Below are 23360 nucleotides of genomic sequence, written 5' to 3'. Positions count from 1 at the left end.
TTTGATATTTGAACTAAGTGGCAGTGTTTAAAAATCGAGATTTTTGTATTATTTGGATGCTTGGCTTCTAATGGATAACATTTATGGAGTTGTTACTCTGCCAAGTAGTTTCCAAGCCCTTGCGATGTTTTTGTGAGATCCTCACAACAATCTCATGCTTTGTATGCTATTATCTCCATATTCTGGAGAAATGAAGGCACAAAGAGGATAAGTGACTTCTAAGATCATAGAGCAAATAAGGGGAAGAAATACTATTTAAAATCCAATTCCAGAATTCATGCTCATAACTACTACACTATGCCCAGCCTCTTTGCTGTGTGCTGGCCTGGGAGCAGTAGGCTAGAGCTAATTGGCCTTTTTCAGTTCACTGCTCATTTTTGTCCCTTCAAGTCACCAGCCTCACTTCATAGGTACCTTACTACACCACGCATGGATATTAAGTTGCTATTCCTACATTCAGTAACTTACCCAAAGTTACATGGCTTTTCACTGATGAAGCACTGTTTTGAACTCAGGTCTTCTGATTTGCAGACAATTGCATTAGCAATTTAGAAATAATTATATCTAAGTGTGAGTGATTATATATATATATATATATATGCACACATGATAATCTCCAACTTTCATCCTTTGTTTTTTTTGTAGTATCATACACTCTCTCTCTAGGACTTCTTCCACCCTTAGTTTCTGTTCTTACTCTGGTGCAGATGACTCCAATTCTTACTCCTGATTTTCAACCCTTCATCTTCTATTAGTTATTTGCATTTCTACCTCCCACCCCCCCTAAATTTGAACTCATGTTCCCCCAGACTAACTTCCCTAATACTATGAAGGAGTAATTGGAGGATAATATGCTGATGGAACAGAGACCAGTTATGAGTTGCCTGTAGGAGCCTTCCCAAAGGAGGAAGGCCCAGCCATGGATGCGAATTATGGGAAAGGAAAAGGAAGCAGCAACCAAGGGAACTTCAGGAGAGTAAGAAGGGCCCTCTCCCTAACCAAATGTGAGGGATAAAAGACTTGAAAGGCACAGCAGTGACTTAAATTTTGGGGGCAAAGTGATGGAGAGCAGGGAGCAATTTTTAACCTTTTTATCTCATGGCACATAATACTAAAATTCTTCAGCACAACCAAAAATACAATTTTTTGCCATCTGACAAAAAATAAATTATTCTTATTCACACCTGAGGGTTATTGTGTTGGCTGTTGTCATTTTTTTCCTTTGACAATCTAAGGGAAAAGAGGTCAGTGCCCTTGTCTAAATAGGTATTGCTTGTTTTAAAAATTCTTGCAGCACACCGGTTGAAAACCGCTGGCATAAATGATGGAGGAATTTGGGAGGAGAAGCCCTTTTAGAGATGCTAAATGTTTCAGACAACTAAGTTTGAACTGATGTCAAGGTGTAAATAGAAATGGCTTACAGGCAACTGGCGATGCTGGAATAGCTTTTCTGGAGTAAAAAATGGAAATCTGGCCATCCTGGAAATTATCTTTAAAGCTGTTAAGTCATTTGACAATATCATATTGTTAGCTGGGCTTTAGAGATCCACTTAGTTTGCTAGTTTTGTTTTTTGGCTACTTCTCAAATGTCAGATGAACAGGAACCTGGAAACACAAAGGCAGAGCTGCTGCAGTTAAAGGGGCAGGGAGTCGGGTGGTGGCAGGGACGGCTTCGCAAACTCAAGTCTTCCAGCCTCTCCTCTGGCCTTGAATAGAATCCTTCTATGTTACTGGTGATGAAAAGGTCCCTAGAGTAAGGTGATTTGTCCTAGGTTTTAACCTCAAATCAGTGGCAGAGGAAGAACTGGAACCCGGTGACTAGCTTTTTTTTAAAGATTTTATTTATTTTACTTTTTAGAAGGGAAGGGAGGGAAAAAGAGGGAGAGAAATAGCAATGTGCACATCCGTCGCCTGCCTCTCACACGCTGCCAACCGGGGACCTGGTCCACAACCCAGGCATGTGCTCCAACCGGGAATCGAACCGGCGATCTTTTGGTTCGCAGGCCCGAGTTCAATTCACTAAGCCACACCAGCCAGGGCTAGCTTTTTCATTCTACTCACACAGTTCTTAAGGAAAGCTCAAAAATATGGTTTTCATTTTTATTACCTTTCTCTTTTTTAGAAATGACCCTATGGAAGTCAGCAGCTCCCCTGCATGTGATTTAGAGAAAACGGCACTCACAGGCTCTTTTTGCTCTCGATGGCCCTCTCATTAAAGATCTTCCTGCTACAAAACCTGGTCATAGACAGTCTGGAAACTTCATAACCCCCACAATTGATATTTATCCCACCAATTTGTATTATGAGTGTTTTAAAATTTATAACTTTTATAAAATCTTAAATAGTATCATGAACAGCTATATATCCTCCTAGATTTAATAATTAACATTTTGCCATATTTGCTTATCTCTACAAAAGCATATATTTTCTTTTTCCTGACCATTGTCAAGTCAGACATCTGACACTTCACCCCTAAATATTTCATGTATCTCCTCAGAATAAAGACGTTGTCTGGCATGTGTATAATACCATTATACACAAATTCATTAAAGCACCAAATATCCAGCTCATATTTAAACGTCCCTCATTGTCCTAAAATATTTTGCAGTCTCCTTTTAAAAACTAGAGTCTATTTCAATATAATTATACTATTACAGAGCAGTGAAAAGAACAGCAAGTTTTTGTCTTATAATTTTTGATCCCCGAACTCGACAAAAGCACAAAATACAAAAATCAAAAAGCAATCCTGACAAGTAGGTATACGTAAATGTAAAAATTGTAAAACCGTATCACCAATATTGCAGTACGTTAGAGGACTGAGTTGTTAAGGATATTGAGTTTGAACACTCAGTTTCTATTTTCCCCTCCCTCATTACGTAGCAGCCTTATTAATCAGTTCACACTGATGTCTTCAGTGCCTACACGAACAGGGAAAATTCTACCCCGCTCACAGCGACATGTTCAAATAGTTCAAGGCAGTCAGCACCCGGTGTTACCCCTAATCACAGTGCTAAAACAACCAGCGATACATTCAGTCCTTTCGCTGAGAAGCGGAGAGGCCTATTGTTAAACATTTACCAGACACCACCCTGGTTCAGGTCGCCCTCTCTGTCCCTTTTTCTTTCGAGGCATTTCTTTTTACGTACTGTGCTGTAATTAGCCGTTTCTCGTTGGTCCATCCCAGTGCAAACAGCGAGGGATTGAGAGCAAAAAGCTCCCCCTGGCGCGGTGAGCGCGGCCGGGGCGGGGGCGGGGCTCGGGACGCCGCGCCCCTCCCTTTCCGAGGCGGATTTGCCCCGCCCCTCACGGAGTCGCTTCCGTTGGTCAGGAGACTTCAGCTCTGCGGGCGTCGCGCATGGTTCTTCCAGGGAGAGCCATGGCCAGTGAGTAGTGTTGCGGGGCTGGGGCGAGAGGGGAGACTTCGGGTGCTGCGCGGGCGGGGATGACCCCGCCCCGTCCGTGGCTTTCCTAGACCCGGCGCCCGCGGAGCTCGAGGCTTGGGCGGGCAGGGCGGGAAGCGGCCGCGGAGCGCGGGGCCGGCGCACTCGCGGGGATTTCGGTTTTCCGGGGGACGCCGGAGGACCCGCGCTTTGGTCCCCACTAGGCTCCTGCGTCCCCTAAGGCAGTGCTGGTAGGAGAGTTGCGGAGACACATACCACGGATTCACCTGCGCTGGAAAGGCAGGTGCTTCTGTAAAATGCAAGTTCGACCCCTTCAAAAGTACATTTTCAGTAAAGCCTTCTGTAATTATGGTAATTAGGATACTTCTTCAAGTGTGAGCCTCTGCTTTGTGCCATTCTTGGACGCTTAGTTTTGCACTAGAAGCAGGCTTGCTTTCACACTTCGCCCAAGATTGATTTTTGAACTTGGGTTTTGTAAAGGCATCAGCCCTGATTACTTGTGACTTGATTCCTGTCACTTGAAACCGAAGCACCTGTTTACCTTGATTTGGGCTGTGTAGTAAGAGGACTGGATCATTTGCTCCACATTGTCCCCCAACCCCCCCCCCCACACACACACACATGCCCATGGAGAATGCCCTCCGCCCCTGAGCAAAAAACTGGGCAAGCAGTTTCTGCACCTGGACATTGAGCTTTCAGGTTGGGTATTACATGTTAGTTACACATCCCCATCCTGATCAGCCCCAGGGTGAGTTTGCCCCCAGGAGTGTGCCAGATTCTTGTACGGGAGGCAGTGGAATGGTCTGGACTTACTCTGGAGTCCTGGATTATTACAGTCTGGGCTTATTAGCTTTCCATGTCACAAGTCACTTAATCCTTCTAGACCTTAGTTCCCTGACCTGTAAAATGAACATAAACGACCCCTGCCTGGGAGTTTTGTAAGATGATAAGGTTTGTGGAAATGCTCTGTTTTTCATTTCAACCTAGAGTGCAGTGCAGGTTGGTGGCTGAATGATCGTTCAGGATTGTGACAAAGAAGTCCTTTTGCACACCTCCCTCTGGATTGAGGGTGTCTTTGAAGAAGCAGAGCATGACAGAGGCTGGTGGACTTGAGAGCTGTGATTCTTTTTTTCTTTTTCTTTTTTAAATTATTTATTTATTTATTTTTAGAGAGAGGGGAAAGGAGAAAGAGAGGGAGAGAAACATCACTGTGTGGTTGCCTCTCACTCGTGCCCCCAGCTGGGGACCTGACATGCAACCTAGTCATGTGCCCTGACTGGGAATTGAACCAGCGACACTTGGTTTGCAGGCTGACGCTCAATCCACTGAGCCACAGCAGCCAGGGGTGAGAGCTGTGGTTCTTAATGGTGTGGCTCTGACCTACCTGAGTGTTTTCAAGTTACTTGATCCACCCCCCCCCCTAAAAAAGAACCCAAACTAATAAGGTGCCCATCCTGCTATACAGTTCCTGATTTGGGTTTATTGCCCTGCCCCACTGACTATGTGCCACTTTTCCCCTGCAAGCCTCGTTTCCTTATTTATGAAATAGTGTGAATGAAACTGCACAGATGCTCATATGTATAAAGGATCTGGCATGTTACTTATGTTGTTCCCATGTTGGTCCTTGCACTTACTATATTTTCTCCACCGCACCCCCTCCCCACCCCCAAGTAAGTCCTTCCCTGTTTGACTACAATAACTATTAGGGCAGCCAGGGACCTACAAAATCATTGTATTTTCATTTTACAGCTGAGATGAGGTGACTGGCACTCCCTGATGGTGAAATTTTCCTGCTGCAGTCCCTCTGGGGAGTGGGTGATTCACAGAATGTCAGGCAATCTCAAGCCTGATTCAGGGCAGCTGCTTTTCTGGGAGGGCTGGGGGAGAGGGGAAGGCAGTCAGTAATAGTCATGTGAACTTCATCTTTCCCTCCCTTGGAGGCAGAGATGAAGCCCTGCTTCTGAGTTACAGTGGAGACCTTTAGTGGGTCTGTGTGATGTTCTCAACATGTTTGTCCCAAAGTAATCCCAGCATTTGTTCTCTCTTTTAGTTTCCTTGGTTTTCATGCAGATTTTGAAACTATTTAACAAGCTGCATTCAGGGTCGAATTTAGCTCTTCTCACTATATTTAGGATAAACCAAGGAAAGGAACATCTGCATTTTCCTTTTAGGGTTAATCCTGAGCCAAACAGGCCTTCATCAAAGGCCAGGTCTGTCAGCGTTGTCTCTTCTAGGGACATTTGCACAGTTACAGGAGAAACCCAGAGTGAGAGCTCTTTAATGATGGGATTTTCAGACCCTAGAGCAGAGGTAGGGTAGGGAAGGCACGACATTACTGCTAATTCCTGAAGTTCTTCAGAATTGTGTAGGTTATGACATGCTTTGGATTCTTTAATGCAGCCTCCCCTCAGAACGTGAGCAAAAACTGTATCAGTCAGTGTCTGTGTAGGACACAGAACCCACACCACTCACTTGAATAGAGAAAATTTTATATAAAAAATTATTAACTAGTATGCCCTGCTCAGTTTAGCTTAGTTGGTTGGAACGTCTTCCTATACACCGAAAGGTCAGGTTTGATTCCTGGTCAGGGCACGTGCTTAAATTGCTGATTCAGTCCCTGGTCAGGGCATCTGTGGCAGGCAATTGATAGCTGTTTCTCTTCCTCTCTCTCTCTCTCTCTCTCTCTCTCTCCCCCGCTTCCCCTCTCTCAAAAAAAGTGTGTGTGTGTGTGTGTGTGTGTGTGTGTGTATTTATATATATATGTATGTAAAAGAATTGTTAACCAGTAAAAAGTGATTACTATAAGAGCCAAAAGAGAACGCCAAGAAATACAGGAAAAAGCAAATGTAGGGTGTAGATACTACCTCAAAGAAGGAATAAGCCTGACTCCCTTGTCCCAAGGCTGACAACAGATCTCGTTGGCAGGGCTGTCTGCGTAATCTGTGGGATCCAGTCCCCAGTAAAGATGTGGAGCCCCTGGTTCAGAAAGCAGAAAACTGTTAAGTTTTTCCTTCTTCAGTGTCTCAACAACTCATGGTGTTTTTTATTTGCTACTTACTGTTGTGTCCTTTGGGCACAATGATATTCATTGGGTGAGTACAGACCCTCGCAGGTGCCCACTGGCTGCCACACTCCCCCTCCTGCTAGCAACTAGACCTAGGCATTGTGTCCCAGCAGCACTAGGGGACTTGAGACAGACAGGCATCTACCCTCCCTGTGAACGCCCTGCCCCATTCTCTGTGCGATGTCACCTTTTGCCCTGGGACGCAGTTACCTGGCGATATCAGGTAGACCCGAGGCCCAAGATCAAATAGTAAAGAATGGTTCTGTGTCCAGACCTAGTTGTCAGGAATAGTTCTGTAGTCAAACCCAGTTGTCTTCCTTCAAGCCATGTTCTCACTTCTGTAAAAAGCTGGGCCTGCCTCTTTGCTTTGAGCTCTTGTGCCTGGCATGGAGCTTTTCCCTTGGCTGTTGCTCTTGCTCAGAGTTTCTCAGCATCGCCACATTTTGACATTTTGGACTGGATGATCTGTTGTGCAGAACCGCCCTATACATTTTGGCATGTTTAGCAGGGTCTCTGACCTCCTCCTGTTAGATGCCAGTAGCACCCCATGTTGTGGCAATCAGAAATGTCTCCAGACATGGCCAGGTGTCCTGGGAGGGAGAATTGCCGTCGGGTTGAGGACTGCTCTGACTCAGCAGTCCGACTTTCTGACAACTGTTTTCTCTTCATCCTCAGCCTTCCGCTTGGCTCTCATCCAACTTCAAGTTTCTTCCGTCAAATCAGATAATCTCGCTCGAGCCTGTGGCCTTGTCCGGAAGGCAGCCACACAAGGAGCAAAAATCGTTTCTCTGCCAGTAAGTTTGGAGGCAGCCGCCGCTTTCTGAGAGCTGTTGGCCCAGCAGGAGTGTCTGCTGGCTCTGGTTTTCCTCCAGTGTCTGGGGCCCAGCGAGGTCTTTGGGAGCCAGGATTGGACCATGTTTGTCTGGAAGATGACCCTAGCAGGGCCCTTTGGGAGAGGACCTGCCAACATGGTTACAGGTCTTCAACTTGAGGATCACCTACTTTGTTCAGGATCCTAGTTGGTTGAAGGACTTAGCTAAAGCTAAAACACTCCATACCTCAGATACCTCCCTTCTTTCCTTGTATAGTTAGTGCTGCTCAGGACCAGGAAGCATTGATTTTGGAGCTAAGCCTCCAACATTTAAAAATAATTGTTGAAAACCGAAAATGACTAGAGACATTTAGGAAGCTTGTGGCATCTTCCTCAATGTGGTGGCCCGGAGTAAGCCAGTAGGACTCTGCATCTCTTTCCTAGGTGATTTCTTTTAAAACTGAACCAGCCAAAGGTTGTGCCACATTTGTCAGCAAGGAGAGTGTGAGCTCCAGAGAAGGATCCTGCACATGTCAGGACCTACATCTACTGGCTTCGTCCTCTGGCAGAGGATGGGTGGTGGAACTATTCCAGACAGCCCCTCCTCAGCTCTCTCTCCCTCAGTGGGGAGGAGGCAGCCCTTTGCAAACTCTGCTTGGAGTGACTGGAGAATTTTCAGGGCCGCCTTGTATTTTAGACTCCAGGCCATCACAGATGTGGCTAGTGGGTAGGAATCTTTAACAAGGGAGCTCGAGATCTTAATGTTAATCCAGTCTTTGTTACCGCTCCAGTCATGGGACTCACCTGGACTTGTACCCTAATCTTGGTCTCTGAAGAGTCTAAAGACCAGGAGTGAGAGCTCTTGAATTCAGCGTGTCCCTCTGTCTGACATGTGTTGTGTACAAGCTCATGTTACTCAGGCTTGAGTTTCCTAGCACCACATGTGGTACTTAGGCAATCTCGATAGATACGAAATGAATGATTCAAGTCCCAAGTCTAGTCATTTTTGCTTTTCTTTCTTCACAGAGCTGTTGAAGACAGACATACCCTGGGGAATGAGAGATTTTGCAGAAGCTTAGAAACAGTTCATTTTACAGATGAGGAAATGTCTTAACTTCTGCGGCTTTCACAGATTCTGTATTTTTTCAAATGCAGGCTTTATTGCTTTACATAGCTGATATAATTTTGAACGTATGGGTGCATCCTAACACCCAAAGTTCTGTGAGTCAGTCCTGTAGTGGGGCCTGGGTGTCCTGGGAATGCGTAGCTCTCCTGCAGACGAGGGAGAGACGGTTCCTGCCTTCTGCCAAGGTGGCCGGCATTTGGTTGAGCATATGTGCCTTGTTTCCTCTCACCCCACCTGACCCAGCTGCTGAATCCTGCCAGGGCTGCAGTCTCTGTAACCCTGGGACATCAGACAGAGAGAGAGAGAGAGTGAGAGAGTATCAGCTGTGTTTACCCCTTTGAGAGCTGAGCTGGAAGCAGCAGCCATGTCTTCTTACAGCAGAACTTTAAAATGGGTTGGCATGAATGGAACTGGAGAGTGTTATGCTAAGTGAAGTAAGCCAGGCGGCGAAAGACATAACCTTATGCTCTCACCTATAAGCGGAACCTAATGAACAAAAACAAACAAATGAGCAAAATAGAACCAGTGATGTGGAAATAAGAAACAAACTGTTAAGGACCACAGGAGAGGAGGGAGGGGATAATGGGGGAAATAAGGGGAAGGGTCTAATCAAGGAACAAGTATAAAGGACCTATGGACATGGACAACAGGGTGGGGGTTGACTGTAGAAGTTGGGGGGGCAGGGGCGGGGCAGGGGAAAAAATGAGTTGGATGTTTAGATTTTTTTTCCCTTTTTCTCTGTTAACATTATCCTAGGAATGTTTTAATTCTCCATATGGCACAAACTATTTTCCTGAATATGCAGAGAGAATTCCCGGTGAATCCACACAGAAGCTTTCTGAAGTAGCAAAGGAGTGCAGCATATATCTCATTGGAGGTAACTTCCTACCCTCAAGGTATAATGGCCTAAGCATTAAAAACATATAAGTAATTTTTGTTGTTACATTTAAACAGTGGAATACAAATTATCCATTGAAAAGAATAAGGTAAATCTATGTGTAGTAAAGTGGAGAGCTCTTCCAGACACACTGTTAAATGGAAAAAGAGTAAGTTCAAGATGATATGAACAGGTATTCCTATTCAGATTAATCCTCCACACAAAAGATTATTGATTTTCATATGTAGTTATGTATGTAATACATAATCAATATTGTAGAAGGACACACACCAAACTGATAATGATTTTCCCTGGAGAAGAAGGGGCAGTACAGGGGCAGGTGAAAATGTGAAAAGAAAAACCATAGCTGAATGTCTTTCATTATACTAATACAGGGTTAAGAAAACTTTTTCTTAAAGAGTACAAACATCAAAGTAACTATGTAGCTTTGAGATATATTTTAAATGTTCTATTTGCTTAAGTTAAGAAATCAGTATAGCAAAACTGTTTACTAAATACAGCAAACAAAATTATTTCTGTGTTATGCTGTATAAGAATTAGAAATGAATAAGAGGTGGAGCATTGAAGACAAAGCAAGAGGAGACGGAAGTGATGGAAAGGCTTGTATCTTGCATTCCCATCTGTAGGCCTTTTAGGATGCACTTATGTTGCAGGAGGGCCTGGTGAATTTAAGTTGAGCAACAGTGAATTCCCCATGTTGCTTTAACGTTTCAGATTAAGTGTTGCTCAAGATCAAAGCTGAATTCAGAAAGTTTGGATATTTTTGAAACCTGTCTTTAACATTTGACCTAATTATATTTCATCTACACTCTGGAGTTTATCTCTGAAAGATTGTATTCAGGAAGGAAAACAACTGATTGAATGACCCTTAGAAGATAGTAAACTATTATTGGACCCAAGTGACATTTTATAAAGCCTTTGTCCAGCTCCAAAAGAATGCTTTTATTCAGGATGTTTTCTGTGCCTGTGTGTTTTGCCTCTCAATAAAAGGTTCCATTCCTGAAGAAGATTCTGGGAAATTATATAACACCTGTCCTGTGTTTGGGCCTGATGGAGCTTTACTGGTAAAGCACAGAAAGGTAAGCAGGGCCCTGGCCAGGATGGCTCAGTTGGTTGGAGCGTCATCTGATAAATTAAAAGGTTGTGGTTCGATTTCAGATCAGGGCACATGTCTAGGTTCCGGGTTCAGACCCAGGTTGGGGCACATGTGAGAAGCAACAGATTGATGCTTCTCTCCCTCTCTCCAAAATCAGTAAGCATGTCCTTAGGTAAAGATGAAAAAAAAAAGTAGGGAATGTGGCAAGTGTCATTGCCTCTTGAGACTACTGTTGATGTCCCCTCGTCCCTCTCATTGCACTCTGACTAATTGGCACAAGTGGCTATTCCTGGCTTTTGGCATTTTGATATAAATTTTAGACTTGGCCTGTCAAATTCAGCAATGGAAAAACCTGTAGGAATTTTAATTAGGATTGCATGGATATATAAAGAGTGCTTTGGGGAGAGCTGATATCTTTGCAGTAGTAAATGGCATACACATTTAGGATTGTTAAGTCTTCTTGGTAAGTTGATCCTTTTATTGTTATGAAAAAAATTTTTTAACTTGTAATATTCTTTGTCTTAAAGTTTATTTTATCTCTGATAATACTATAGCCACTCCTATACTTTTTGTATGGTGCATCATTTTTTAATCTCTTATTTTCAACCTATATGTGTCCTTATGTTTAAAATTTGTAGACAGCATATAGTTGGGTTTTGCCTTTTTATCCATTCTGACAATCTGCTTATTACCTGAAATGGTTACTCTGTTATAGTTAATATAGTTATTGATATTTTAAGCATATTGATATATTAAACAGATAGACATTTTACTGGTTTTTTCCTTTGTTCTTTTCCACATTCTTTGGAGTTGAGTATTTTTTAGAATTCCATTTTAATTAATCTATTGGCTTTTAAATTAAACCTCTTTGCTGGTTTTTTTAAGTTGTTGCCCTAGACGCTGCAGTATGCATCCTTACCTTGTCACAGTCTACCTGAGTTAATATTATACTACTTCATATGAAATTTCCTACCTACTTCCTATTTTTTTATACTATAGTTGACAGACTTATTGTGTCTACATACATTGTAAATCCCACAAAACCCTTATTTTTTAAGTAGCATGTATTTTATTTTTTAAGGGTTTTATTTATTTGTTTATTTTAAAGAAAGGGGAAGAGAGGGAGAAAGAGAGGGACAGAAACATCAATGTGTGGTTGCCTCCTGCACTCCCCCAACTGGGGACCTGGCCCACAACCCAGGCATGTGCCCTGACTGGTAATTGAACCAGCAACTTTTTGGTTCACAGGCTGGTGCTCAATCCACTGAGCCACACCAGCCAGGGCTTAAGTAGCATGTATTTTAAAGAAATGAAGAGAAAAAATTTTTTATGTTTACCCACATATTTCCCACTTCTGGTATTTTTCCTTTCTTCCTGAAGATCCTAGTTCTCTATGGTATTTTTACCTTCAAACAGAAAGACCTTCTTTAGCTTTTTTTGTAGTGAGGATCTAATAACTATGCATTTTCTTAGTTTTTATTTCTGAACATATCATTAATTTGCCTTCATTCTTGACAGATGTTTTTGGTAGAATAGGATTCTGGGTTCACAATTTTCCCCCAGCACTTTGAGACACATTATTCAGTTATTTTCTGGCATCTTTTTTCTTTTTTTTCTGTTAAGTCAGTGGTAATATGTATTGTTGTTTTCTGTATGTAATTTGTGTTTTTATCTGCCTGCCTTCAAGATTGATTTTTTGTAATTTTCATTTGTTAATATTTTGCTTCTAATTTGCCTACATGGTTTTCTTTGTATTTGCCTTGCTTTGTGCTTCTCGAATCTGCATATTTAAATCTCACTGTATGCAGGAAATTTGGGGGCATTATTTTGTTAAATATTTTCCTGTCCCATTCTCTTATAGCATTCCAGTTTTGATACTGTTCCTTCAACCAGGTCACTGAGGCTCTGGTTCTTTGTTTTTATTTTTCCAAACTTTTCTCTCTCTTCTTCAAATTGGAGAGTTTTCATTGCTCTATCTTCAAGTTCATTGAGTCTTTATTTTCTAATCTTCAATGTCCTATAAGTCAAACCAGTGAAATTTTAAAAATTTCAGATATTGAAATTTTCAATTCTAAAATTTTTTTTTTTTTTTAATAGCTTCTATTTCTCTACCATTATTTTCATTTGTTTAATTCATTAGGGGCCTGTTTTTCTTCATTCCCTTGAGCTTAGTTTCAATAGCTGCTTTAAAGTCTTTGTTATTACCACATCTGGGTCATGTTGGGGTCTGCTCCATCGATTGCCTTTTCTTTAGAGTTTAGGTCATATTTTCCTGTTTCTTTGTGTGTATAGTAATTTTGGATTGTACGTTATTAGATTCTGTGTGTTCTTGATATTCTAGCTACTGTTGTATTTCTTTGAAAAGTGCTTAATTTTTTTGGTTTTTGTAGGTACAATAGTTAACTTGGCTATATTCGAACGCCAGATTCTTTTTTCCTAGTCAGGTGGCCAGCAACTTCAGCTGCTGTGTACCATCTAGAAGTGAGGGTTCTTTTGCTCTGTCTTTATCTTTTTCAGGATTTTCCCCCTCACTTTCCAGCTGCTATGAAACTCCTCTGGTTCCTCAAGCAAGTCTGATTGTGGGTAGTTTCCCCACTACTCCTAGCAAGGCCTGGGGCCTCGCTGCCAACTGAAAGCAGTAAATATATAGGAAACTCACCCAGTGCTCTTCCCTTCTTCCAAGTATTGACTTCCTTTCAGCTTTTCCCTGATTTTGCTCATTCTCCAGTGCTTTTCTTCTTAATTTTCTCCAGAGTTCATAGTTACTTAGGAGAAAGCAGATGGGTCTGATAGGAGCCACTCCACCATTACTGGAAGAGAAGCCAGCATCGAGCTATTCACGCCATCATTTGAAGTGCATATATGTCCACTTCTAGGTTTTTAAAAATTTCATTGTTTTTTTATAGTTTTTTAGATATAGTTATATATCATTTGCTAGACTTATTCTTCATGGACAGTTTTTCATGCCCTTTCATTTTCTGTTTCCTGCTAGTATATATGGAAGTACAACTAATTGTAAATATATTGACCTTATACATGCATAGTAACCTTGCTAAAGTCACTCATTAACTCTAATAATTTATCCATTGGTTTCCTTTGGAGTTTCTAGTTATACAATTATATTAGAATAACAACAGATTTAATTTTTTTCTCTCTAATCCTTATACTTTTTATTCCTTTCTTTTGCCTTGCTGCTTTGGTTTAGGATCTCTGCTGGTAGAGTTGAATAGCACGTGTCCTTGTTTTGTACCTGATCTTAATAGGAAAGGCTTTTAATGTGTCGTCATTAAGGACAATGTTTCTTTAGTTTTTTTGTAGGTACTCTTGATCAGATTAAGGAAATCCTCTTCCTAGAAGAGTTTTTCTTTTTTGTTTTTAAAATAAGAATGGATGTAGAAGTTTACCAAATGCTCATTATACACCTCTTAAGATGCTCATGTGACTTTCTCCTTTATTTTGTTCGTGTGATAAATCAGAATCCCATTTGGAAGTGATATGGTATTCTTTTTATAAATTGCTGCACTTGATTTGCAAAATTTTACCTATTTTTAATCGCTCACCCTCTCTCCACCTCTCCTGCCAATGTGTCAGTTTGATTCTTATTCTGAGGAGTCTTCATTTAGCATTTATATTGAGTAAAAAAAGCACATTAATTGCTTCCCATAGAAAACCTAGACATTGATTTGTATTCCACCTAGGAAAGAAGGGTCATAAAACTACAATATCCTGTGTTAGAATTCATTTTGATGAAGTGTTAGATGGTAGGGTGGGTTGTGGGCATGTTGAGGGTGCTGTTTGTACAGTTGATCATAGATCACCATCCACATCTGGCCATGGGAGGATGTTTGTATTGCTGAGAGCCCTGCTGGAAAAGAGGTAACCAAGGCCCTTATCTGTGATGCAGCTCCATCTATTTGACATTGATGTTCCTGGGAAAATTACATTTCAAGAATCTAAAACATTGAGTCCTGGTGATAGTTTCTCTACATTTGAGACTCGTACGTACCAGATAAGTCCACCTCCTTTAGCAGTCCCAATAGAAGAGGATCAGGTATTCCTTTGTTTTTTTCTTATGTCCCTCCCTAATTTCCTGATATAACCTGGCTGAAAAACCAGAAGTGAGAAGGGCAGAGAATGGTCATAGACCTAGAAAGGGCGGGCTGAATGGAGAACTAAGGGTTTGATGTGATTTTGCTCTTCCATTTGGTCACAGTCTCCTATTAGTATGATAGCTTCCAGGGTGTACCTGTTAGGCTTTGATTGAACACTTCTCACTTAGATTATAAGCATCCAGTTAGAATGGATGTCTCATCTCTACTCTGCTGATGTAAATAATGTCTTTATGAGGTGAAGTCCAAGCAGAAATAAGCGTAGGGGTTTTCCCCCCTCAGTGGGCCCCATGTTACTGTATCCCCTCAGTGTTTTGTGATCATTAGATCAGGAGGCTTTACCCTGCCTCACCGTGCTGCAGGTTAACTTTTCATCCATGTGATTTCTATTTGTAAACAGCTTACTGCAGAGTGGGCCTGGGCATCTGCTATGACATCCGCTTCGCAGAGCTGGCACAAATCTACGCACAGAGAGGTGAGGCAGCCCAATTTGTGTGAGTGCTTGGAGATTTGAGTCTGGGCTGGTCTTTGCAGGTAGAGGGAGCCCTTAGTTGGGAAAACTGGAGGAGAGGTCTTAAGCTCTCCACTGCCATCTGACTTCTCAGACTTTTGCTGTGTGTGGACAGTATGGCTTTTCAGAGGTTGTGAATTAACACACTGTGCAGCTAAGACAGGAGACAGACTTTTAAACATCTGCTCTACCTCAAGCCCTTTCTGTTACTGTATTTGTAAAGAGTCACTTGGAGCCCAGTAGAAATGAAGACAAGGTTTTGCCCTCATGGGTTTCGTTACTCAGTAGTCCTAGATGTTGGGTATAATAGAAATGTAGTCGAAGACATTTGGGTCAGAAAAAAGGTGTCCTATTGTTACCAAACAGCACGTTGGGGTCTTGCTGCCACCCTCTAGGCAAAATTCCAGAGGCAAAGGTTTGGTGATAAAGGGAAGGAGTCTATTCAAAAGCTTCACAATTTTGGAATTACTTCAGTTACAGCTTTAATCATCTAAGCCTATCAATTAAGGCTAAACTCTTTAACACCTGGGTTTTCCTAGCTTTTCCCCTGTTAGTATCTCTAGGGTTAGTTTACAGACTAAAACAGCATAATACACAATTCTGGAAGAATGGCAATGGTAGGCTTCTCTCTCAGAGCCTATTTCCTCTAGAAAACCCCCAAAATACCCACCCTCTGCCAGGCCAGCCCATCCTAGGCTGTGCCTGGAGTTCCTTCCCATCCAAAATATCATCCCTTGGGAAATATGGCCAGCCAATCCAGGAGCCAGAGAGTCAGCTCAGAAGCCAGAAAAGCCTGTGAGCCTAAGAGCCAGCCCTCTTTATTTCCATTGGCTCTGGAGGCAGTCAGCTGCTCAGCCAATCCCATCCTAGACTGCTTCTCATTGCCTCGGCAGACTCCTCCTACGGCTCCTCCTACTCCTCCCCAGTGATCTTAATCAGATCTCTGTGTATCACTACCATCCAGGAAGAGTCCCAAACCAACTCCAAAGATAGGGGTTCTGGTTCCAACTCTTCTCCTAATTGGCATGAGACTTTGGGTGCTTTATTTATTTATTTATTTATTTATTTATTTTTGGAGAAATATGTATCAGTTCGTTTTATTTGGATATTCATGGGTGCATTATTTGATCTCTAGAGCAGTGTGGATCTCAGTTTTCTTATCGGGATGCTGTGAGGATTGATCCCTGTATGGTAGCCAACAGATACTAGCATCCCTACTAGACTGCCAGAGCTACTTTGATTCTGAACTGTCACTTCATACAGTGAAGTGGGCACAGACGGTGCGACTGCTCAGCAAGAGGTGGAGGCGTGTGGGCTCTGGGCTCGTAGTCTCTGTAGAGCCCTGTCAATGGGCATCGAAGCACCTGCTCCACCCCTTCTCTCAGCTGAAAAGCATTACAGAACATGGTTCTTGGCCTTGCAGCTGAGCTGACCATGTGGTGCTGAGAAAAATTTTAATGACAGTTCTCCATTTTTTTGTTTTAAAGTAAAGTCACATGTTATGCTTTTGGTTATCAATACCCCTTTTTTCATGTGTCTGTGTGTGCTATATGTCTCTAAAGGAATTCAAAGCCATAACTTAATGCTGCTGACACTGTCTGACTTGACCGGCACCTTTTTATGCTTGGGCAAGTTGCAGTTCGATCCTCACTGGCTTAGAGAACAAAGGGAGGGACTAGTGTGGTTGGTTGTTCTTTGCATTGACTCTTCAGCCTTTGTGTCCCCCAAGGCTGCCAGCTGTTGGTATATCCTGGAGCTTTTAATCTGACCACTGGACCAGCTCACTGGGAGTTGCTTCAGCGAGGCCGGTAAGAAAGTATGTCAGACAGACCTTCAAGCATCTCAGCATTTCTTTGTGGAAAGATTTCAGTCTGGTGGAAGTAGCAGCCTTCCTGATACAGAATGGTGCCTGTGACTCAAGTGCTGCAGCATCCAAATGCATTTCGAAAAGATGGATCTTTCCATCTTCCTGCTCAAAGGGAAGGCTTCTGCTAAGAGCCATCTCTTCAGAAGCCATGGCACCAAGTCTCATAGATTTTGGGGACTGTGATTTTTGCATTTCCAAGAGCATTTAGTGCATCAAGTGTGCAGTGGTTCCATTTACTGTGATTAGCTTTGGACTGGTGTCACCATTGATGGGACAGTTGCCAGCAGCTTTTAAAGAGAATTGGAGACCTGTGGAGCGTGTGTGTTCAGAGCCCCAGACGCCAAGGAAAAGCAGGGCTTGTTTTATCCTGATAGCCCTGGGGAGAGATTTGTGGTCTTCACAGAGCTGACCCTGTGCTGTTCAGATTGGGGGGCTTATCCCAATCTGACTTGCACAGCAGCCTGCTAGTCCTAGGGGTGTTCTGCCCTTGTGCTTCTAGCCTGTAATTCCGGCATCACACAGGTGTGTCTGGCATGTCGCAGTTGCTGTTTCCGTAGGCCCCTAAGACCAAGGATTATGAAGGGCAGATGGCAGAGGTGGATGTAATGTGGAAGGAGAAGGAGTTTGACTCTGTGTGTGAGGTGCTCTGCAAACCATGCTGTACTGGTCAGAGATGGTGGTGGTTCTGATTAAATGTTTTTTTTTAATTGAGCTATAATATACTTAACAGGAAAGTGTTCAAATTTTAAGTGCACAGGTCTGTGAATGTCATATATACCACCTATGACCAAGATCAACATATAGAACATTTCCAATCCCTAGCATGCTCCCTTTTGCTCCTTCCCAGTCCATACTTTCTTTCCACCTAGATGTGGCCACTGTTCTCCTTTCTAGAGATGATGGTCATTTTTCATAGAGGTGGGTGTAGAGGTGTTTGGCTGGTTGCATGGTAGAAGATGGGGTAGGGATGTGTGATACCGTGAGTATTAATAAGTGCAGTCTTGTAGAAAGCAACAAAAGTTTGGGAGAGACTGGAATGACTTGATATAGATCTATTGATTGAGCCCAGAGGGCTCCCAGGTGAGGTGGCTTGATGTATCAAGGCTGCCACCTGAATTCTGATCTAATATGAGATGATGGGACTGCCCCCATTGGCATGGCAGTGCCGTGCAACCCTTGCAAGTGTACCACCCCACCCCAGAGCCAATCCATTGTCTCTGGCCACCTTGATTGGCATTAACCACAGAAGCTCTTTTACTGGTTGGCTCAGGCCAGGGTCTCTCAACTGTTGCAATATTAACATTTTGGACTAGATAATTCTTTGTTTGGGGGTGGGGGGTGTCCTGTGCATTGTGGGATGTTTAGCAGCATCCCTGGCCTCCACCCACTAGATGCCAATAGCATCCCCTAGTTGTGACAGTTGAAAAGGTCTCCAGACACTGGCAGATGTCCCCTGCTGGCCAAAATTGCCCCAGTGAGAACTGGCTTAACTAATGAGATAATTTTTGAAGAGAGGGTTCCATGGCTTTGGGTGTTTCCTTTCATATCTGAGCCAGCTTGTCCTGTCCTAGTTTTTAAAAGAAGGATCGTTACACTTAGGATAGGGAAACATCTCAGATCTATAATGTATGATTTGCCTTTTTTCTGTTCATTGACTATAGGGCTGTTGATAATCAGGTGTATGTAGCCACGGCGTCTCCTGCCCGAGATGACAAAGCCTCCTATGTTGCCTGGGGACACAGCACTGTCGTGAGTCCTTGGTGAGTCGCCTAAGCAGGGACAGGCTCACTAGGAGCTTAAGAGAGGTGGCACTTGGGCAGACGAGTAGTTTGATTCATGACTGGCCCTGCCCTTCACCCACCCCCAGAGCCAGAGCCCCAGCTGCCTATCAGATCTCCGTCTCTGTGTTTTCAAGCTTGCACTTGAAAACCATGTGAGAAAGAACCTGTCCTGCTCTCCTGATTGAATGCTTGGCTGAGTTTCTGTTGTCACTCAGACTTGGATCACGTAGGGGAAAGGAGGGAGCAATGAATGGGTGGTGATTTTAGTAAAGGAGGCTCCCAAACTCTTGACCTTTGGTTCTGATTTAGACCAAGTAACTGGGCCTGGGGCAGGAATGAGTTACAGGATGCGGCTTTTGCTCCCTGAATAATTAGAGGAGGGGGTGAAGATGTGATCAGTTAAGGGAATCTATGAATTTTCCTTTGTGAGAGGGTAGTAAAGCATATTATTATTCCATGAAACCAGCATGAAAGTCTACCCGTATCCATATAGAATTATACATTGACGCACATGCCTTATGGGCTGCATGTGTACAGTTTACATAGCACTTTCACACACATGGTTTCCATTTGAAGTCCAGGAACTCACCTTCTGTTAAGCCCAGTTTACAGATGGTAGGGCTGAAGTTCACAGGCTGAAGTGGCTAAAACTTGTGGTTGGATCCAGGATTTTGACTTCAGAACTTGAATTTATGCCATACTACTTCTCATACATCTGTATGATTACACACACACACACACAGATGTATTTCTACAATTTCAGGACAAATATACCACTAACAAGGCTGAGAAAGGTTATTTATCACTGTAGGGTCCCTAAAGGTTCTCTCTTCTGACTTTGTAAGACCCACAGATTAAAGTTGTGATTAAGGGAAGCCCTTGAAAAATAGGACTAATGAGCCTCCTACCTGTTAGGATTTGGGAGGCATTGGGTAACCGAAGGAATTAAGTTGGCTTGAAAATTTTCTCAAACAAGATTCAAGTTCACTAACATCGAGGCACCTCTGCTTTGCCTCTAGTTTTCCTGGTGAATTCTATTCCTGATCATGCTGGCTGCTTTTGACATAAAGCAGCTGAGTAAGATTTACCTCTATTTCTTCTTTTTCAGAGTTCCATCTGTAGGGTTTGGGGCCTCTGACTTACATTGATTTTGGGATGGTTGCCTGGGGTTAACATAGAGAGATAACCTGAATGCCAGGGCAAATGGGGAAGAAATAGGATTCAATTAAGTGGCATTAATAATTGCGTTTGTAGCTCACTTGTGCCAAAAATCTGGTGTGGCTACCTGGTAAACAAAACCAGTTATTTTATCAGATTGTTTATTTAAAGTCAGATTACTTTGTTTTGTGCCTTGGAGATTACATTTCACTAGATATGTGTTTGAAGCCCTGCTTTGGGCCAGAGACTCAGCACTGGAAATAGTTTTGCAGATGGGCCTTTCCACAGATTTGTGAAGAAGTGTTGCTGTTGTCAAGTGTGGGGCTCCTGCCAGGGTGTGGTTTCCCCAGACCCCACAGGTTGAAAACTTTCCTTCAAAAACTGAAGGCCATTAACAGCAATGCAGGGATCACAGCATAAGACTGGAGGTCCCGCAGGTGTGGGCTGTGCCCAGTCCCTGCCTCCCAGGTTGGGGAGCAGTCTTGGGAGGTGGGAAGAAGCAGAGCCACATCGCCCTTGTAAAGGTTTCCTACTGACATACGCTCATGAGGGGTAGGAAGGCACTTCCTGTTGGTTATAGGTGGCTCTGTTCCCAGATGTTTAGAATAAGAAACTAGAGGTTTGCAGTTTAGAAAACATACTCCATGATTTTCTCACTAAGTCCTAACAGAGGTCTTTATTTCCAGTTTATAGATGGAGATTACAAATGAGTTGGCCCAAGGCTACACAGCTACTTAAATGGTAGAACAGGAGTTTATACCCCTATTTTCTGGTTTTAAATCTCAGATTCCTTCTCCTTTGGCCTGTTAGAGGGGGAGGAAAAAGAGAGAGGTCTTGAATGTCAGCCGACATCAGTGAATCCACTTACTCTTCCCAGAATCTTTTTCAGGGGGGAGGTCCTGACCAAAGCTGGCACTGAAGAAACTATCGTGTATGCAGACATAGGTAAGATCTTCCCAGTACAGGTTAGTTCTGTGGTGTCCCCAGTGCTCTGAGAACAGATTCCGTCGCTGGTGTAGCCCCTGCCACTTGGAGGGGTTCCTTTGTGACACCCACACACACACACCGCCACCACCACCACTTCTTTTATCCTTGCTTCTTTGGTCAGGTTGTGGGGGCTATAGTTCAGCTTGAGTTTTTTTGTTTTGATTTGAAATGACTCCAGGGCCACACCAGGCCCTCTGTGTCTCTAGACAAGGCCTGTAGTACTGAGTTACTTGTTGGGGCTCTGGTGGTTTTTGTACTGTTTGGGGAAGAGGAATCCCTTTGGTTAGTGAAGAATTACATGTTATTAATAGTAAACTTGCTTGTTTTTGCAGACCTGAAGAAAGTGGCTGAAATACGGCAGCAAATTCCCATTTTTAGCCAGAAGCGATCAGACCTCTATGCAGTGGAGGTGAAAAAGCCCTAAGGTTTACGTTTCTAACATGTCATGAAATAGAGAGATAAGTTTCTACAACATCATCAGTTCCCTGCTGAATTCTTTAATGGAGATCCTTTTCCTAACTGGGAACTCTGTTAACACATTGTTGACCAGTCACGAGTTAACTCATGTTTTCATGCCCAAACACTGATTACGAGTTAGCTTGTGTTTGCACTTGCATTAGCTATTTCAATTTCTAAAATTTAGGGTAATATAGGATATTGTAAAATCTTTCTTCATGTTGTTCAATCGTGTTCACTTTATTATAAAAAAAAGTTACTTTTCTTGATATTTAGGTTTTTGTCACAATTTTAGTATTACAAAAATTTCAACCATGATAGATCATGACGTGAAGAATTTTTCAGTGAATTATGTGTAGATGCTTTATCTGGTTGCCAGAGTGATTTTGAAATATATTATAGTAATTTGGAAACTGATAGTTTATCAGAAGACAGTTATCAATATTATATTAGACCACCAAAACAGCAAAAAGGAAATGTAATAGAATCTGAAAGTGAAAATGATTTTGAAGAAGAGTGGATTGAAAATGATATTACACCAACTTTGGAGGATTATTCAAATATTTCTGGTGTAACTGCCGAACTTAGTCATCTACAGAGCATCAGTGAAGTGACACATTTACTTTTTGATAATGACTTTTTTGATTTAGTTGTTTCTCAAACCAATTTATACCACCACCAAATGGAACAATTTTATAAAAACTCTGCTAAAACTTTACCATGGACAGAAGTTACCACTAGCGATATAAAGAACTTTCTCGGTTTATTAATATTGATGGGACGAACTAAAAAATCACATTGGAGAGATTACTGGTCAACAGACCCTTTGGTTGAAGCACCAATATTTCCTAAATCTATGAGCAGAGAGAGGTTCAAGCAGATTCTTAACATTTTTCCATTTTAGTGATAATTCACAAAATACATCTAATGAAGACAGGCTGTATAAAATTAGACCTCTTTTGGATTACTTTATTCCAAAATTTAAGTCTTTGTATATACCTAAACAGGCGTTATCCCTAGATGAAGCAATGGTACCATATAGAGGACATATTAGCTTCAGAACATATAATCTAGCAAAGATAACAAAATATGGGATTTTCATTAGAATGCTTTGTGGTAATGAGACAGGCTACATCTGCAACGTCAAGATCTATTCGGGTGAAGGCAAAAAGCTACAAGAAACTATTATCTGTCCTAGAGCCATATCTTGATCCTTGGCACCATGTATATCAAGATAATTATTATAATAGCATTTCTACAGCTGAAATATTAGAAAGGAAAACGCCAATCTGTGGTACCATAAGGGAGAACTGTGGTTTGCCAAAGGTACTAAAAGAAAAGTCAGAATCTTCAGAGAGGGGAAATGACATTTTTACGGAAAGGACCCATTGTTCTCATATCATGGAAAGATAAAAAGACTAGTGAATATGATATCAGCTATTCATGATGCCTTGATGAAATCCACTGGAAAGTGAACGAGGAATTCTATGGAAGACATAGTTACACCTGCGTGCATATTAGACTACAACGAATACATGAACGGAGTTGATCGAGCAGACCAGTATTTGGCGAACAACAGTATCTTTCAAAAAAGTATAAAGTGGGATAAAAAAGTAGCATCTGCTTGATCAGTTGTGCTTTATTCAGTGCATTCAAAATTTACTATAATAACAGTTTTCAAAATAAAATAAGATACAAAAAATTTCTACTAGAAGTAGCTAGGGAATGGATAGCTACTGATTCAAATGAATGCAGCACAGAACCTGGCACGTCTTCTGGTACCTCTTAAAGAGCTCCTTACATTGATTCAACATTCAGGCTTTCAGGACAACTAAAAGACCCATGTTTTAGAAAAAACAGTTACTAGATTTAAAAAGAATCCAACTATAATATGTAGAGTATGCTCTTCAAAAGGCAAGCGCAGTGAAACCAGATATATTTGCAAAACCTGTTGTATACCATTGCACATAGGGATTGATTTACAGTTTTATCATACCAAAAAAAAATTATTAAAATGTATATAGAAGTTATGTACAAAGTTTCATGTCAATTCATTATGTATAAATAAAATATACTTAAGTTTATTAGATTGTTT

General features: G+C 42.1%; 1 protein-coding gene across 1 annotated transcript; it reads left to right on the top strand.

Moving 5' to 3' along the window:
• The first annotated feature begins 3310 nt into the window (after positions 1 to 3310).
• NIT2 (nitrilase family member 2) lies at positions 3311 to 23352 on the top strand. Its single transcript, XM_090276090.1, has 10 exons — positions 3311 to 3383; positions 7141 to 7259; positions 9159 to 9279; positions 10291 to 10379; positions 14301 to 14394; positions 14906 to 14980; positions 16746 to 16824; positions 18545 to 18643; positions 20712 to 20767; positions 21142 to 23352. Exons 1-10 carry the CDS (start codon positions 3356 to 3358, stop codon positions 21231 to 21233), a joined length of 852 nt encoding a protein of 283 aa, XP_090132216.1. The 5' UTR covers positions 3311 to 3355; the 3' UTR covers positions 21234 to 23352.
• Positions 23353 to 23360: the final 8 nt, after the last annotated feature.

The sequence above is a fragment of the Furipterus horrens genome, unplaced genomic scaffold (assembly GCF_987537825.1).
Source record: "Furipterus horrens unplaced genomic scaffold, mFurHor1.1.pri manual_scaffold_1, whole genome shotgun sequence".
NCBI lineage: Eukaryota > Metazoa > Chordata > Mammalia > Chiroptera > Furipteridae > Furipterus > Furipterus horrens.
This window is presented reverse-complemented; position numbering and strand designations above follow the sequence as displayed.

Bases quoted from the DNA above. Each gene is read 5' to 3' on its own strand.
- NIT2 (XM_090276090.1), top strand. From the start codon at position 3,356: ATGGTTCTTCCAGGGAGAGCCATGGCCA. The intron at 14,395-14,905 runs GTACGTACCAGA...ATTTGTAAACAG, and splicing joins TTTCTCTACATTTGAGACTC to CTTACTGCAGAGTGGGCCTG. The intron at 20,768-21,141 runs GTAAGATCTTCC...TTGTTTTTGCAG, and splicing joins TATCGTGTATGCAGACATAG to ACCTGAAGAAAGTGGCTGAA.